The sequence below is a fragment of the Schistocerca cancellata genome, chromosome 1 (assembly GCF_023864275.1).
Source record: "Schistocerca cancellata isolate TAMUIC-IGC-003103 chromosome 1, iqSchCanc2.1, whole genome shotgun sequence".
Taxonomy (NCBI): Eukaryota; Metazoa; Arthropoda; class Insecta; order Orthoptera; family Acrididae; genus Schistocerca; species Schistocerca cancellata.
Window position 1 is genome coordinate 105,405,390 of NC_064626.1, and position 16,803 is coordinate 105,422,192.

General features: G+C 41.8%; 1 protein-coding gene across 2 annotated transcripts in view; it reads left to right on the forward strand.

Moving 5' to 3' along the window:
• Positions 1-16,803, forward strand: part of LOC126166463 (uncharacterized) — a 543,996-nt gene that overhangs the window by 192,815 nt on the left and 334,378 nt on the right. Inside the window, exon 1 of one of the 2 annotated variants that reach the window (XM_049920405.1) lies at positions 9,016-9,072. The exons of the other annotated variant lie outside the window; for it this stretch is intronic. Within the exon in view, the coding sequence (XP_049776362.1) occupies positions 9,027-9,072 (46 nt within the window). The 5' untranslated portion in view covers positions 9,016-9,026. Of the gene's footprint in view, positions 1-9,015; positions 9,073-16,803 lie in introns of those variants that run through there. 2 annotated transcript variants of the gene reach the window in all.

The following is a 16,803-nucleotide window of genomic DNA, read 5'->3' on the forward strand; positions in this document are numbered from 1 at the left end:
CGCATACAAACTTATTATTAGTTATTCCGCTTTGCCTTATGATATTTCGTTTATTTCCAACGTTTAGAATACTTTATAATTACATTAACAACACCAGCATTACTAAAATAGTCTTTCCAGGCAGGATATTTGGCCTCTGATAAGTCAATTTCTTTTACAGAAGAATTGTCCATCCCTGATCGCATATTAGAGAGATAAACATCTCGGTATAAAGTACCACATTTAATGTTCTGTGCATCTTCTTCAGTATCCATAAGCTCTGGAGGACAATATATCGTTCTAGACGAGCATTCTCACTGAGCCCAGTCTTGCAAATAGTTATGAAGGAACTGTCATAATAATTAGATTCACAGTTATTACTTCAGCTGTTATGATAAAATGGTAGATTCGATATTTGTTTGCCAAAATGCCGTATTTATTTTTTGAGTAACCTGCTTCCCCGAGACAAACAGTAATTGAAAATAGTTTCATACGACGTTAGTGCATCCTTTAATAGGCCTGACATTGGTAACATACCATTTGAAGTTAGCGGAAACGCCTCTCCTGCACAAAGAACGTATAGCAGCACATGCAGAACTACATTGCGATATACACTCCTGGAAATTGAAATAAGAACACCGTGAATTCATTGTCCCAGGAAGGGGAAACTTTATTGACACATTCCTGGGGTCAGATACATCACATGATCACACTGACAGAACCACAGGCACATAGACACAGGCAACAGAGCATGCACAATGTCGGCACTAGTACAGTGTATATCCACCTTTCGCAGCAATGCAGGCTGCTATTCTCCCATGGAGACGATCGTAGAGATGCTGGATGTAGTCCTGTGGAACGGCTTGCCATGCCATTTCCACCTGGCGCCTCAGTTGCACCAGCGTTCGTGCTGGACGTGCAGACCGCGTGAGACGACGCTTCATCCAGTCCCAAACATGCTCAATGGGGGACAGATCCGGAGATCTTGCTGGCCAGGGTAGTTGACTTACACCTTCTAGAGCACGTTGGGTGGCACGGGATACAATCGGACGTGCATTGTCCTGTTGGAACAGCAAGTTCCCTTGCCGGTCTAGGAATGGTAGAACGATGGGTTCGATGACGGTTTGGATGTACCGTGCACTATTCAGTGTCCCCTCGACGATCACCAGTGGTGTACGGCCAGTGTAGGAGATCGCTCACCACACCATGATGCCGGGTGTTGGCCCTGTGTGCCTCGGTCGTATGCAGTCCTGATTGTGGCGCTCACCTGCACGGCGCCAAACACGCATACGACCATCATTGGCACCAAGGCAGAAGCGACTCTCATCGCTGAAGACGACACGTCTCCATTCGTCCCTCCATTCACGCCTGTCGCGACACCACTGGAGGCGGGCTGCACGATGTTGGGGCGTGAGCGGAAGACGGCCTAACGGTGTGCGGGACCGTAGCCCAGCTTCATGGAGACGGTTGCGAATGGTCCTCGCCGATACCCCAGGAGCAACAGTGTCCCTAATTTGCTGGGAAGTGGCGGTGCGGTCCCCTACGGCACTGCGTAGGATCCTACGGTCTTGGCGTGCATCCGTGCGTCGCTGCGGTCCGGTCCCAGGTCGACGGGCACGTGCACCTTCCGCCGACCACTGGCGACAACATCGATGTACTGTGGAGACCTCACGCCCCACGTGTTGAGCAATTCGGCGGTACGTCCACCCGGCCTCCCGCATGCCCACTATACGCCCTCGCTCAAAGTCCGTCAACTGCACATACGGTTCACGTCCACGCTGTCGCGGCATGCTACCAGTGTTAAAGACTGCGATGGAGCTCCGTATGCCACGGCAAACTGGCTGACACTGACGGCGGCGGTGCACAAATGCTGCGCAGCTAGCGCCATTCGACGGCCAACACCGCGGTTCCTGGTGTGTCCGCTGTGCCGTGCGTGTGATCATTGCTTGTACAGCCCTCTCGCAGTGTCCGGAGCAAGTATGGTGGGTCTGACACACCGGTGTCAATGTGTTCTTTTTTCCATTTCCAGGAGTGTAGATGCCGTCGATGACTTCTGCACAGCCTGAGAATTGCCAGTGCATTCGAAAGTAAAGGACAATACGTAACCAGACATCGCTTGTTGCTTCAAGAAGGAGTATTTGTCCTACGGGAAGTGGCACAAATGGAGAGTAGCCAAAACAGTAATTCATCTTTGTCATTTACTGACAGTCACCGTATGAAAACTGCATTTAGGCTGTAACTTTTTCGTAATATAATGCTGTTTGCTGTGAGTAATAGAGATGCATACACAAATACACCTCAAGAGATGTGTACTAGAGGCTATTTAAACAAATAGTCAGACAAAAAATACGCAACTGACTTAGCTATACAAAGGTGTTGTTAGTTGCTGCTGGGTTGCATTAACAAGGAATATAATTAGTCTCACTATTTGTTTGTAGTGTCCTTCAGCCTGAAGACAGGAGATGATACAGCGCTCCATATATTCTATCCTGTGCAAGCCTCTTCATCGCTACATAACTACTGCATCCTACATTCATTCTAATCTCCTTACCCCTATTAAGCCTTGGTCTCTCTCTACAATTCTGCTTCCGCTATCAAACTGACGAATCCTCGATAACTAGAATACCTCCTGTCAGCCAATCCCTTCTTTTAAACACTCTGTCCATTATTTTCTTTTTCTCCTCAGTTTGATTCAGTACCTCTTCATTAGTTATACGATCTACATATTTGATCATCATCATTATTCTTTGACACCATATTTCGAAAGAATCCATTGTCTTCTTGACAGAACTGTTTATCGGCCATGTTTCATTTACATACAAGGCTATCTTCCACACAAATACCTTCATAAAATGCATCCCAACATTTAAATTTACATACGGTGTCAATAAATTTTCTTTCCTTGCTACTGCCAGTCTGCATTTTATATCTTCTCTACTTCTACGTTCTCATCTACTGCTCCCCTTTTAAGTCCTTGAAGTCTTAAAACTCTTTTATCCTTGATAGTTCAAAAACTTCAAAGACTGAATTTCAGACACGATTGTCTAAAGCTTTCTCTAAATCTATAAATGATGTAAACAGAGGTTTGTTTTTCCTCAGTGTGTCTATTATGTGAAAGGATCAGTATTGCCTTGCATTTCACAGTAACCTACCATTGTGCTTTTTCGCTTAGACCTGGCTTGCTGTCTGAGCTCTTGATATTCGTACAGGTGCTTCTCTTTGCTCCAAACCTTCTTTTTATCGGCATTTGTCTTTCCATCTGCAAAATTGCATCCGTCATTTGGGCTCGCTGTCAGTGTCATTTTTAGGCATCTGTATTCCCCATGGGCTACTTGATTTGCTGTATTTCTATATTTTCCCCTGTTGTCAGTGTTGTTGTTGTGATCTTCAGTCCTGAGACTGGATTGATGCAGCTCTCCATGCTACTCTATCCTGTGCAAGCATCTTCATCTCCCAGTACCTACTGCAGCCTACATCCTTCTGAATCTGCTTAGTGTATTCATTTCTTGGTCGCCCTCAACGATTTTTACCCTCCACGCTGCCCTCCAGTACTACATTGGTGATCCCTTGATGCCTCAGAACATGTCCTACCAACCGATCCCTTCTTCTAGTCAAGTTGTGCCTCAAACTCCTCTTCTCCCCAATTCTATTCAATGCCTCCTCATTAGTTATTTGATCTACCCATCTAATCTTCAGCATTCTTCTGTAGCACCACATTTCGAAAGCTTCTATTCTCTTCTTGTCCAAACTATTTATCGTCCATGTTTCACTTCCATACATGGCTACACTCCATACAAATACTTTCAGAAACGACTTCCTGAAACTTAAATCAATACTCGATGGTAACAAATTTCTGTTCTTCAGAAACGTTTTTCCTTGCCATTGCCAGTCTACATTTTATATCCTCTCTACTTCGACCATCATCAGTTATTTTGTTCCCCAAATAGCAAAACTCCTTTACTACTTTAAGTGTCTCATTTCCTAAACTAATTCCCTCCGCATCACCTGACTTAATTTGACTACATTTCATTATCCTCATTTTGCTTTTACTGATGTTCATCTTATACCCTCAAGACGGTGTCCATTCCGTTCAACTGCTCTTGCAAGTTCTTTGCTGTCTCTGACAGAATTACAATGTCATCGGCGAACCTTAATGCCTAATCCGAACTTTTCTTTTGTTCCTTTACTGCTTGCTCAATATACAGATTGAATAGCATCGGGGAGAGGCTACAACCCTGTCTCACTCCCTTCCCAACCACTGCTGCCCTTCCATGCTCCTCGACTCTTATAACTGCCATCTGGTTTCTGTGCAAATTGTAAATAGCTTTTCGCTCCTGTATTTTACCCCTGCCACCTTCAAAATTTGAAAGAAATTATTCCAGTCAACATTGTCAAAAGCTTTCTCTAGGTCTACAAATGCTAGAAACGTAGGTTTGCCTTTCCTTAATCTATTTCTAAGATGAGTCGTAGGGTCAGTATTGCCTCACGTGTTCCAACATTTCTACGGAATCCGAACTGATTTCCCCCGAGGTCGGCTTCTACCAGTTTTTCCATTCATCTTTAAAGAATTAGCGATAGTATTTTGCAGCCGTGACTTAATAAACTGATAGTTTGGCAATTTTCACATCTGTCAACACTTGCTTTCTTTGGGATTGGAATTATTATATTCTTCTTGAAGTCGGAGTTTCGTCAGGACTGGCTCTCCCAAGGCTAACAGTAGTTCTAATGGAATGTTGTCTACTCCCGTGGCCTTGTTTCGGCTTAGGTCTTTCAGTGCCCTGTCAAACTCTTCACGCCAGTATTGTATCTCCCATTTCGTCTTCATCTACATCCTCTTCCGTTTCCATAATATTTCCTCAAGTAAATCGCCCTTGTATACACCCTCTATATACTTCCACCTTTCTGCTTTCCCTTCTTTGCTTAGAACTGGGTTTCCATCTGAGCTCTAAATATTCATACAAGTGGTTCTCTTTTCTCCAAAGTCTCTTTAATTTTCCTGTAGACAGTATCTATCTTACCCCTCGTGAGATAAGCCTCTACATTCTTACATTTGTCCTCTAGCCATCCCTGCTTAGCCATTTTGCACTTCCTGTCGATCTCATTTTTGAGACGTTTGTATTCCTTTTTGCCTGCTTCATTTACTGCATTGTTGTATTTTCTCCTTTCATCAATTAAATTCAGTATCTCTTCTGTTACCTAAGGATTTCTACTAGCCCTCGTCTTTTTACCTACTTGATCCTCTGCTGCCTTCACTATCTCATCCCTCAAAGCTACCCATTCTTCTTCTACTGTATTTCTTTCCCCCATTCCTGTCAATTGTTCCCTTATGCTCTCCCTGGAACTCTGTACCACCTCTGGTTCTTTCAGTTTATCCAGGTCCCATCTCCTTAAATTCCCATCTTTTTGCAGTTTCCTCAGTTTTAATCTACAGTTCATAACCAATAAATTGTGGACAAAGTCCACATCTGCTCCTGGAAATGTCTTACAATTTAAAACCTGGTTCCTAAATCTCTGTCTTACCATTATATAATCTATCTGAAACCTTCTAGTATCTCCAGGTTTCTTCCATGTATACAATCTTCTTTCATGATTCTTGAACCAAGTGTTAGCTATGATTAAGTTATGCTCTGTGCAAAATTCTACCAGGCGGCTTAGTCTTTCATTTCTTAGCCCTAATCCGTATTCACCTACTACGTTTCTTTCTCCTCCTTATCCTACTGTTGAATTCCAGTCACCCATGACTATTAAATTTTCGTCTCCCTTCACTACCTGAATAATTTCTTTTATCTCATCATACGTTTCAGCAATTTCTTGAGCTAGTTGGCATATAAACTTGTACTACTGTAGTAGGCGTGGGCTTCGTATCTATCTTGGCCACAATAATGCGTTCACTATGCTGTTTGTAGTAGCTTACCCGCACTCCTATTTTTTTTATTCATTATTAAACCTACTCCTGCGTTACCCCTATTTCATTTTGTATTTATAACCCTGTATTCACGTGACCAAAAGTCTTTTTCCTCCTGCGACCGAACTTCACTAATTCCCACTATATCTTACTTTGACGTATCCATTTCCCTTTTAAAATTTTCTAACCTACCTGCCCGATTAAGGGATCTGACAGCCCACGCTCCGATCCGTACAACACCAGTTTTCTTTCTCTTGATAAGGACGTCCTTTGAGTAGTCCCCGCCCGGAGATCCGAATGGGGGACTATTTTACCTCCGGAATAATTTTCCCAAGAGGATGCCATCATCATTTAATCATACAATAAAGCTGCATGCCCTCGGGGAAAATTACGGTTGTAGTTTCCCCTTGCTTTCAGCCGTTCGCAGTACCACAACAGCAAGGCCGTTTTGGTTAGTGTTACAAGGCCAGATCAGTCAATCATCCAGACTGTTGCCCCTGCAACTACTGAAAAGGCTGCTGCCTCTCTTCAGGAACCACACGTTTGTCTGGTCTCTCAACAGATACCCCTCCGTTGTGGTTGCACCTACGGTACGGCTATCTTTATCGTTGAGGCACGCAAGCATCCCCACCAACGACAAGGTCCATGGTTCATGGGGGGAAGTACAATTCAATATCTCATGTGTTATCCAAGGATTTCTACTGCATCTTTTTCCCATTTACATCCTCTGTTGCTTTCACTACTTCGTCTGTCAAAGGTACCCATTCATTTTGAACTGGATTCTTCCTGTGTTTCAGAGGAACTGAGAGGCCTAACGGTCCCTTCTAAGATTACCAAAAAACTTATTCAGTTTCCATCTCCTTAATTTACTACCTTTCGCTATCTCTTTAGCTGTAAATTGCAGTTCACCACCCATAAATTGTCGCCATTCTCTGTCTGCACCTGGAAATGTATTACAGTTTAAAATATAGTTTCGAAAACCCTGTTCCAAAAAATGCCTCCTTCTTTCATAATTTTTAAGCAAAGGGTTGGCGATCATTAAATTACGTTCGAGCCAGGTGGCTTTCCCTGTCATTCCTTCCCCGTAGCCCAAGTTCTCCTACTATTTTCTCTTCCTGTCACTACTACCGAATTCCAGTATCTCATCACATTTTAAATTTTTGTCCCTTTTAACCGTCTGAATAATTTCCTTTATCTTATCGTACATTCTTTTCATCCATCCGTTATCTGCGGTGTTGTTAGGCTGTTAACTTGTACCACTGTGATGGGTGGGTGTTGGCTTTGTGTCTATCTTGGCTGTGATAGTTTTAATTGGAGTTTAGGGGTTGAAATGAATGTTGTGATACTATATCACTGATTGTTTCAATAACTAGCAATCACATTGTGGTTAAGATATGTGATCACAATGTAGGAAATACTGAGGATCAACTGGAAGACATTTTCAGTTGTGAATAAATGCCTAGTGCATAAAAAGTAATGTGCTATCATTATAGTAAATTGCGTTTAGGCACTGCAAATTGCACTACTAAATGGTGTTGTCTGAGTCACAGCAAGGTTTTGTTCTGGAGCAATCGGTTTTCTAAATGTTGTCGACTATATAATGAGATAGGGAACAACTATGAACAGTAATACATAAAATCTGAAATAAGAAAACATGGGCTGTGTGGCTGAATTGAAGAGTTTTTAGCAATCAGAACACAGCATGTTGTTCTCAATGCAGAGACGTCTGCAGACGTTAAAGTAACCTCTGGCGTGCCACAGGGGAGTGTTATGGGACCATTGCTTTTCACAATATATATAAATGACCTAGTAGATATTGTCGGAAGTTCCATGCGCCTTTTCGCGGATGATGCTGTAGTATACAGAGAAGTTGCAGCATTAGAAAATTACAGCGAAATGCAGGAAGATCTGCAGCGGATAGGTACTTGGTGCAGGGAGTGTCAACTGACTCTTAACATAGACAAATGAAATGTATTGCGAATACATAAAAAGAAGGATCCTTTATTGTGTGATTATATGATAGCGAAACAAACATTGGTAGCAGTTACTTCTGTAAAATAAATGGGAGTATGCGTACGGAACGAGTTGAAGTGGAATGATCATATAAAATTAATTGTTGGTAAGGCGAGTGCCAGATTGATATTCATTGGGAGAGTCCTTAGAAAATGTAGTCCATCAACAAAGTAGGTGGTTTACAAAACAATCGTTCGACCTATACTTGAGTATTGTTCATCAGTGTGGGATCCGTAGCAGGTCGGGGTGACGGAGTAGATAGAGGAGATCCAAAGAAGAGCGGCGCGTTTCGTCACAGGGTTATTTGGTAACCGTGATAGCGTTACGGAGATGTTAAGCAAACTCAGGTGGCAGACTCTGCTAGAGAGGCGCTCTGCATCGCGGTGTAGCGTGCTGTCCAGGTTTCGAGAGGGTGCGTTTCTGGATGAGGTATCGAATATATTGCTTCCCCCAACTTATACCTCCCGAGGAGATCACGAATGTAAAATTAGAGAGATTCGAGCGCGCACGGAGGCTTTCCGGCAGTCGTTCTTCCCGCGAACCATACGCGACTGGAACAAGAAAGGGAGGTAATGACAGTGGCACGTAAAGTGCCCTCCGCCACTCACCGAGTGGCTTGAAGAGTGTAAATGTAGATGTAGAATAGTGATATAGATCAAAAATATTTCTTACCGGTAAAGAAAATTAAAAATTGGTATGTCTTCACCCAACTTCGTCTTCCTTTCCTATAGATTCATGATACAGCTAATGGAAAGCGCCACGCATTTCAATGGGTCCCCACCCATACTTCAGCGGCGGTCTGTCATTGGCTGCCGCTTGTAGGTGGGAACGCAAGTTCCGCGACCCCCCACCGCGTCACGGCGGCAAACGCTCGGCGCTGGAGCCGCCGCGTGCCGGGTTGCCGCTCTCTGGCGAGAACCTGCGTTAGGTCGGAGTCGTTCACTTACGGCGGCCAATATAACCGGCCGCCCATCAGAATAATTAAGTCCTGCCAAATCCACGATATGGCAACACTGCATGATGCCAAAGTGTACGGAGGAAGTACTGCTGTCATTCTTCGCGAACCGCTACAGAGCTGTATCCATCCGCCGGTGGTGGAGTGTCGCAGTCCACGGGTGGCGGCGGCGGTATGTGGTTGTCTACGGTGTGCTGCACCCGACCTCGCTCACGGCGTGGTGAGTTGCGTGCTTTGCAGCTTGCAGCTGTCGGTATTTGGAATCGTTTGAACAGTAGAAAATGCCTTGATTTCTCAGCCAAAAAGTTTGAAATCCACTTTCGATGGAAATTATATTAGACCCACTTCCTCTGAGGTTGAAAGTTCCTAGAAGAAGAAGTGAAACTGAATTTTGGCGATCTTATTGGAATGCATATGTCGATTGTCAGCAGCGTCTATTTTGTCAAACTGAGGAATGCAGAACTTCGTGAGGAGGTAGTAGAATCGTGCGGAGGTAGTTTAAAATTGAAACATTGTGATGGCAGTATTGGTGATGATGTTAGTGTTTCACATGCCGGATTCGGTATTAGAACTGCCAGAATTTTTGAACTACCGTTTTAAGTGCTTGGGAAAGCCGTAAGTAATATCTCCGAGAAATGGTCCAATGCCTATAGGGTCCTTGTATCGAACGGTTTGACACAGCTAAAAGTCCTACATTAATGTGTCCGGATATAAAGCCGTAGTCGTCCTTGATGGGCTACCCAAAACACTAGCTGGATTCAGTGGTACGAGTCACATGCGCGCCCAATGTATACAGACGCACGAGGCAAAGCTACCGGCCGGCGAAGCCGTAAGACCCGCAGCTGCGATCACTATAGTGCTAAAATACGCGGCGACTACTACCGGACAGAAACCGTCCACCCCGATTACGGCAACGATCCAGAATGACAGTGTCAGTAAAATGGTCATTCAGAAAGAGACCACGGATGCAGCGGGGTTGTCTCTGACCGGACTGCAACCGACAGAACCTGGGACGAATGCTGTAGTCGCTAATGTCTTAGAAAACTCTTCGGTAGCGGCTGTGTATCGACAGTAGTCACTCACCCCGATTTAAAGTCACGAAAGATAACGTTAGTTCAAGCGACATTCCTGTGGAGACCGCCGACAGTGCGTGGGCGTCCTTGACCAAATCACAACTCACAGATCCTGTGATGATAGCCCCAACCACCAACATCCCAAATAACACGAAAGTTCTCTGAAGGATCATCTGCTGACGATAACATTTCTGATCAGGACCAGGAAACTGTAGCGGTCTCTTCAGGGCCTCCATTCCCCTAGAAAACACAAGAACCAAGGCTTGCGCTTTAAGGGGCTCATGAAATTGTTTTGCTAATGCTTGAAAAGGCTAAACAAGTAGCTAATAAAATCAGTGCAGGATCTTTGAGAACATCTATCTACAGTCAACTAGTACATTAAAGTACCTCCACCCCTGATAAATTGAGCCACATTGCAGGTGCAACCAGTTACGAAGAGACAGGATACATCCCTCGCGACGCTGGAAAAAACGCAAACAGTCCTATCACTCAAGTGAACTGGGCAGATTAACCAGTTGAGGACGAAATTCAGACATCTACCTACCAGGCAAAGACTGACTTTACGAAGGATCTGATAGGCAGTGAAAGCGTGACTATAACGTATCAGACAATGGGAAGTGGTTATGTGTCAGATACATATTAAAACTGCCAAGGCATGGTGGCAGTGATGAGAGTCCTTAAATCAACAATGCTTTAAAAAATTATGAACCCCCTTCAAGCCTACCGAATTACAGGCTTGAATATGAGCAGTATTCGAAGTTCACTGGAGATGAATAGCCTGAAAGATTTTTTGTATGTCGCCGATATCAACTTTCCACTACTTCAAGAGGTAAAAGACATTGAATTAAATTACATAAATGGGTATAATGTTACTTTTAGCTCTGGACATGAAAGTGAACTAGAGACAACGATACTAACGAAAGGGGGAATTGTCGTTAATAACGTTGAAACTCTCTCAAATCATAGAGACATTGCTTCCACTTTCTGTAACAAGAGGAACATCAATATCTACCCACCGTCAGCAAGCAGCAATCGATGCGATAGAGCAGAGTTTTCAAACACGAAATGGCTCCCTTGTTCAGTGTGCGCCAGACAATATCATAATTGCGGGTGACGTTAACTGTATTTTAAATCACAAAGATCAAGTCAATCATTTTAACACGTGCATAGAGTTGGCATACATAATGACAAAGTTTATGCTATCTGACACGCCTAACTTTACTTTCATTACGAACGCTTCAGCGAGCTGTTTAGACAGGATCTGCTTCTCTAGAAGCTTGAAAAACAGAGTTCTGCAAACCTAAATGTGGCCTACAAGCTTTTTCTACAATGCTGATTATCTAACCACGTTAAAAATGAAACCGAAGAAACCCATCGAGCACGGGGATACTGGGTATTAAATGCCGCGCATCTGCAAGATGCACCATGTCGCAAGCTTTTTAGCAAGACATGGGAAGACTGTTCGCGCGAAAACTGTTTTGGTATAAGAAACGGTTGATTTTTATTACCAGTGTCTGAGCGATCTCCATAAACCAGACACTTCGGCAATTGGAAATTGTGTCCAGATCAAGAAAATAAAATAAAAAATTGGCTCTGAAGGGCAAACAATTATAAGGCTACAAAGTTCGGTCGAGAAGGCAGAACACCGTTTTCCGCTAAGAAAGGCCAGTTTCCGATGTTGCACACGTAAAGAATACGGGGCAAGTGAAAATTTTTACAGAAGTCAAAACGAATGTTGGAACTGTTTTAACCACCCAAAAGGAAATTAAAGAAGGCATATAAACACATTTTGCGCAACTTATGTCCATCAGTGCTGCTAATAACTACGCTCGGGCGGAACTGTTAAGGAATCTTCAAGCGAAACTTAGTATTACAGCATCTCACAATCTGACAGAGGAGATCGATGAAGATGATGTACATCCCGCAGTAGCGCTTAGTTAGAAAAACAAATCGGCTGGTCCAGATGGCGTACCTGCAGAGTTTTATCATGGCTTCCAGGCGCAACTAACACCTAAATTGTTACAAATTTATAACGAACTTACGACTCCTGACTTCGAACTCCCGAAAAATTTCTTAGGAGGAAATGTGCTCATCCATAGAAACCCTCGCAGTGTGTGTCCCGGAAGCCTACGCCCCTCACACTGCTTAACAGTGATTGCAAAATAATGGTCCACATCCTTGCGCAAAGACTGAAGTGGATAACACCGGGTGATCAAAAAGTCAGTATAAATTTGAAAACTTAATAAACCACGGAATAATGTAGATAGAGAGGTAAATATTGACACACATGCTTGGAATGACATGGGGTTTTATTAGAACAAAAAAATCAAAGTTCACAAAATGTCCGACAGATGGCGCTGGACAGCAAAACGTCAGTGACTGCGCATGACAATCGTTTATAAAAGGAGCTGTAATGAGAGAGAGAATCAGATGCGCCAGCAGAATGGGGAATGTGCTAGTTCAGCGTTCCGATCCTATCGCCATAGGAAGGGGATTTGAATGGGGAAAGGTCCGTTGACAAATGCAGTTGTGGCGAGAATGATTTAGAAGTTCGAAGCCACGGGTTGTTTAGACGAAAGACCCCGTAGTGGTCGACCGAGCACAAGGCCTAATGCTGCTGAGACAGTTCAGGAAGAAATGGAGACAGTAGCGGGTTCGTCTATGCACTGGGAAGTCAGCGCTCGTGCAGTCGCACGTCGCACCGGCATTCCATACACTAACCGGCCGGTGTGGCCAAGCGGTTCTAGGCGCTTCAGTCTGGAACCGTGCGATTGCTACGGTCGCAGGTTCGAATCCTGCCTCGGGCATGGATGTTTGTGATGTCCTTAGGTTAGTTAGGTTTAAGTAGTTCTAAGTTATAGGGGACTGATGACCTCAGATGTTAAGTCCCATAGTGCTCAGAGCCATTTGAACCAGCCTCCATACACTACTGTTTGGTTGGCACTGAGGCGTACCCCCCGATGCTATCCGTACAAACTCCATCGGCATCATGAACTGTTATCTGCCGATTTAGTGAAACGGAGGGCATTTGTGGCGTGGGCGTTTCAAAAGATGGCGGAAAATGACGATTGGTTGAGTAACGTGTTGTGGACTAACGAAGCTCATTTCACGCTCCGAGGGTATGTCAACGCCCACAACTGCAGAATTTGGGCTACCGAAAATCCTAGAACTGTCGTGGAAACTCCATTGCACGACAAGAAAGTCACGGTATGGGTTGGATTTACCACATCTACCGTTATCGGGCTTTTTTTCTTCGAGGAAATGCGTGATTCTGGTTTTGTAACTGCTACCGTGACGGGTGAAAGGTACACCGATATGTGACAGAATTGCATCATCCCCAGCCTGGCTGATAAACACCTGCTGGAACGTACGGTCTTTATGCAGGATGGCGCTCCACCCCATATTGCTAGACGCGTGAAAGGTCTCTTGCGCGCGTCTTTTGGTGATGATCGTGTGCTCAGCCGCCACTTTCGTCATGCTTGGCCTCCCAGGTCCCCAGACCTCGGTCCGTGCGATTATTGGCTTTGGGGTTACCTGAAGTCGCAAGTGTATCGTGATCGACTGACATCTCTAGGGATGCTGAAAGACAATATCCGACGCCAATGCCTCACCATAACTCCGAACATGCTTTACAGTGCTGTTCACAACATTATTCCTCGACTACAGCTATTGTTGAGGAATGATGGAAGAAATATTGAGCATTTCCTGTAAAGAACATCACCTTTGCTTTGTCTTACTTTGTTATTCTAATTATTGCTACTCTGATCAGATGAAGCGCCATCTGTAGGACTTTTTTGAACTTTTGTATTTTTTGGTTCTAATAAAACCCAATGATATTCATTGATATTCATGGATACAAAATTACTATTATAGGAGTATATGGAATAAGCGAAGATGAACCAATTTGTAAAAAGGATGATTTCTATAATAATTTAAATGGAATCGTAGAGGATATCGGGAAAACCAGGGAGATTATTATTGCAGGGGATTTTAACAGTAGAACTGGAAGTAAAATTGGAAATAAAATTATAGGACCATTTGGAGAAAATGTTATAAATGATAATGGTAATAGACTTATTGATGTCTGTGAACAAAATTCATTGAAAATATTAAATGGCTTTTATCAACATAAAGAAATACATAAATACACATGGCATAAAGGTACATTGAATCAAAAATCAATAATAGACTATATTATAATTAAACAGCAAACGAGGATAAAAATACATGACATAAGAGTATATAGAGGGGTAGCTCTTAGCGATCATTATTTGGTAAATTCCAAATTTTTATTCCCCTTCAGAGGGAAAAGCACTGAAGAAAATCGAAATTGTCCTATAGAAAATATACAAACAGAAATCAAAATTCCTAAATATAATTTGAATAGTTTGGAGAATGAAAGCACAATATTTTTATATCAAAAGAGATTAGATGAAAAACTGGTAGAAACAGAGTTTGATAATACAGAAGATCAATATCATTATATTGTAAATAAACTACATGAAGCCGCCAAGGAAGCTTTAGGAGAAACAGAAGAAACACGTACAAACCATCCATTATACTACTGGAATGAAGAAATTAAAAAGGAAGTGAAATTAAAGAAAGAAAAATATTTAAAATGGTTAAATACCAGAAATCTTCAAGATAAAATAGAGCTTAATGCACAACAAGCGAAAATCTGGAAAAAGGTTGCAGAAGCAAAAAACAAAGTTTGGGAACAGTCATGTCAAAAAATTGAATCCTATATTGGTGGTAAAAGAAACACAGAAGCATGGAAAACTATAAAAAATTTAAGAAGGAATTTCAAAGAAACAACACATATTAAATATGTTACTCATGAATCTTGGGAAAAATATTTTAAAAGTTTATTAACAGAAAACAGGGAAGAATACTTGGGAAACCCTGAAAATAATGAAATGATAGATCTACAAGCAGAGAATTACATCCGTTTGGAAATAGAGACAGTAAAAACTGCAATAAAATCTTTAAAGAATGGAAGGGCTACAGGCATTGGAGGTATTCCTGCAGAATTATTAAAATTAGGAACAAAGAAATTAATGGAATTGTTAAGAAACCTTTTCGAAAGATGTTTAAATGGGGAAGATGTCCAAAATGATTTGAAAGTAGGATATATTTCAGTGATACATAAAAAAGGAGCGAAAGATGAGTGTAAAAATTATAGGGGAATAACAGTGACCAATACCTTCAGTAGATTATATGGAAGAATTATTAAATATTTGTTAGAACAAGAATACAAAGAAAAGGAGGCTGAAGAACAAGCAGGTTTTAGAGCTGGAAGATCAACAATTGATAATATCTTTTGCCTACAACAAATTATTGAAAAAAAAATGGTTCGGGCACAACCTATACATTTAGTATTCATAGATATAGAAAAAGCCTATGATAGTGTGCCTTTATCCAGTTTATGGAAAACTTTAATATCAATAGGAATAAATCCAAGAATAATTAAAGCAATTCAAAATTTATATAAAAATTCTATTTCAAAAATAAAAATTGGTAAATATCTATCACATGGATTCCAAGTCACAAAAGGATTACATCAAGGATGTAGCATCTCACCTACATTGTATAAAATATATACAGAAGTAACTTTACAGAATTGGAAGAAAAAATGTCACGCTATGGGAATACCAATAAATGATAGAACAATATACTCGTTACAATTTGCAGATGACCAACTGATTATAGCCCAAGACTATGAGGACATAGAGTATATGACCAGAAAATTGATTCAAGAATATAAAAAATCAGGTCTAAATGTAAACATGAATAAAACAATGTACATGGTAATTGGTGGAGTGAATGGAGACTTAATATTGGAAGAAGGGATGGGAACAATAACAGCTACTGAGGAATATAAATATTTAGGTGTGAAAATTACAAATGATGGGAAACAGGACAAAGAAATTAGATCAAGAATAAATTCTGGAAAGACGACAATCTCTTTATTGAATAGAATTCTCTGGGACAAACACATAACAACTGATAACAAAATAAGGATTTTTAAAACAATAGTTAGGAGCATTATTACATATGGTTCAGAAGTGTGGACAACAAAATGGCAACTGAAATCAAAATTATTAGCCACAGAAATGGATTTCTGGAGACGTTCAGCAAGAATATCAAGACGAGAAAGAATAAGAAATGAAGTAATCAGAGACAAGATGAAATGTAAAAATTCAATTATTGATTTCATCGAGCACAAACAACTTAAATGGTATGGATACATCAGACGAATGGAACAGGAAAGGCTACCAAAATGCATAATCGACTGGGTACCAATTGGAAGAAGAAAAAGGGGACGACCACCTGATACATGGAAACAGGGAGTTCAGTCAGCAATGAGGAAGAACAACATTCCTGAAGATTTATGGACAAATAGAGAAAAGTGGAGAACAATAATAAGTGACTTACTGTAATCTAGAATAGGTGCTGGAAAAATGTACTCACATTGTAAATCCAGAATAATAATAATAATAATAATAAAACCCAATGTCATTCCAAGCATGTGTGTCAATTTGTACCTCTCTATCTACATTATTCCGTGATTTATTCACTTTTCACATTTATACTGACTTTCTGATCACCCAGTACATTAGGTCACCGGGGCCTATCAAACTAGTATGAGACAGATCAATCCTCTACACTATGTGTGATGATAGGGACGTTATAGCTACAGCAGACGTTCGTGAACTTGGATGTGCAATAATGTCAGTATATTTTCAAAAGGTTTTTGACATGGTCAAACGTTAGTAACTTCTACAGACAATGAGCGCCGAGGGCTTTTCACTACGGTTTCTCAACATAATACATAGAATACTAAAGACAGGTGCTCAAGAATTATGACCTGAGTTCAG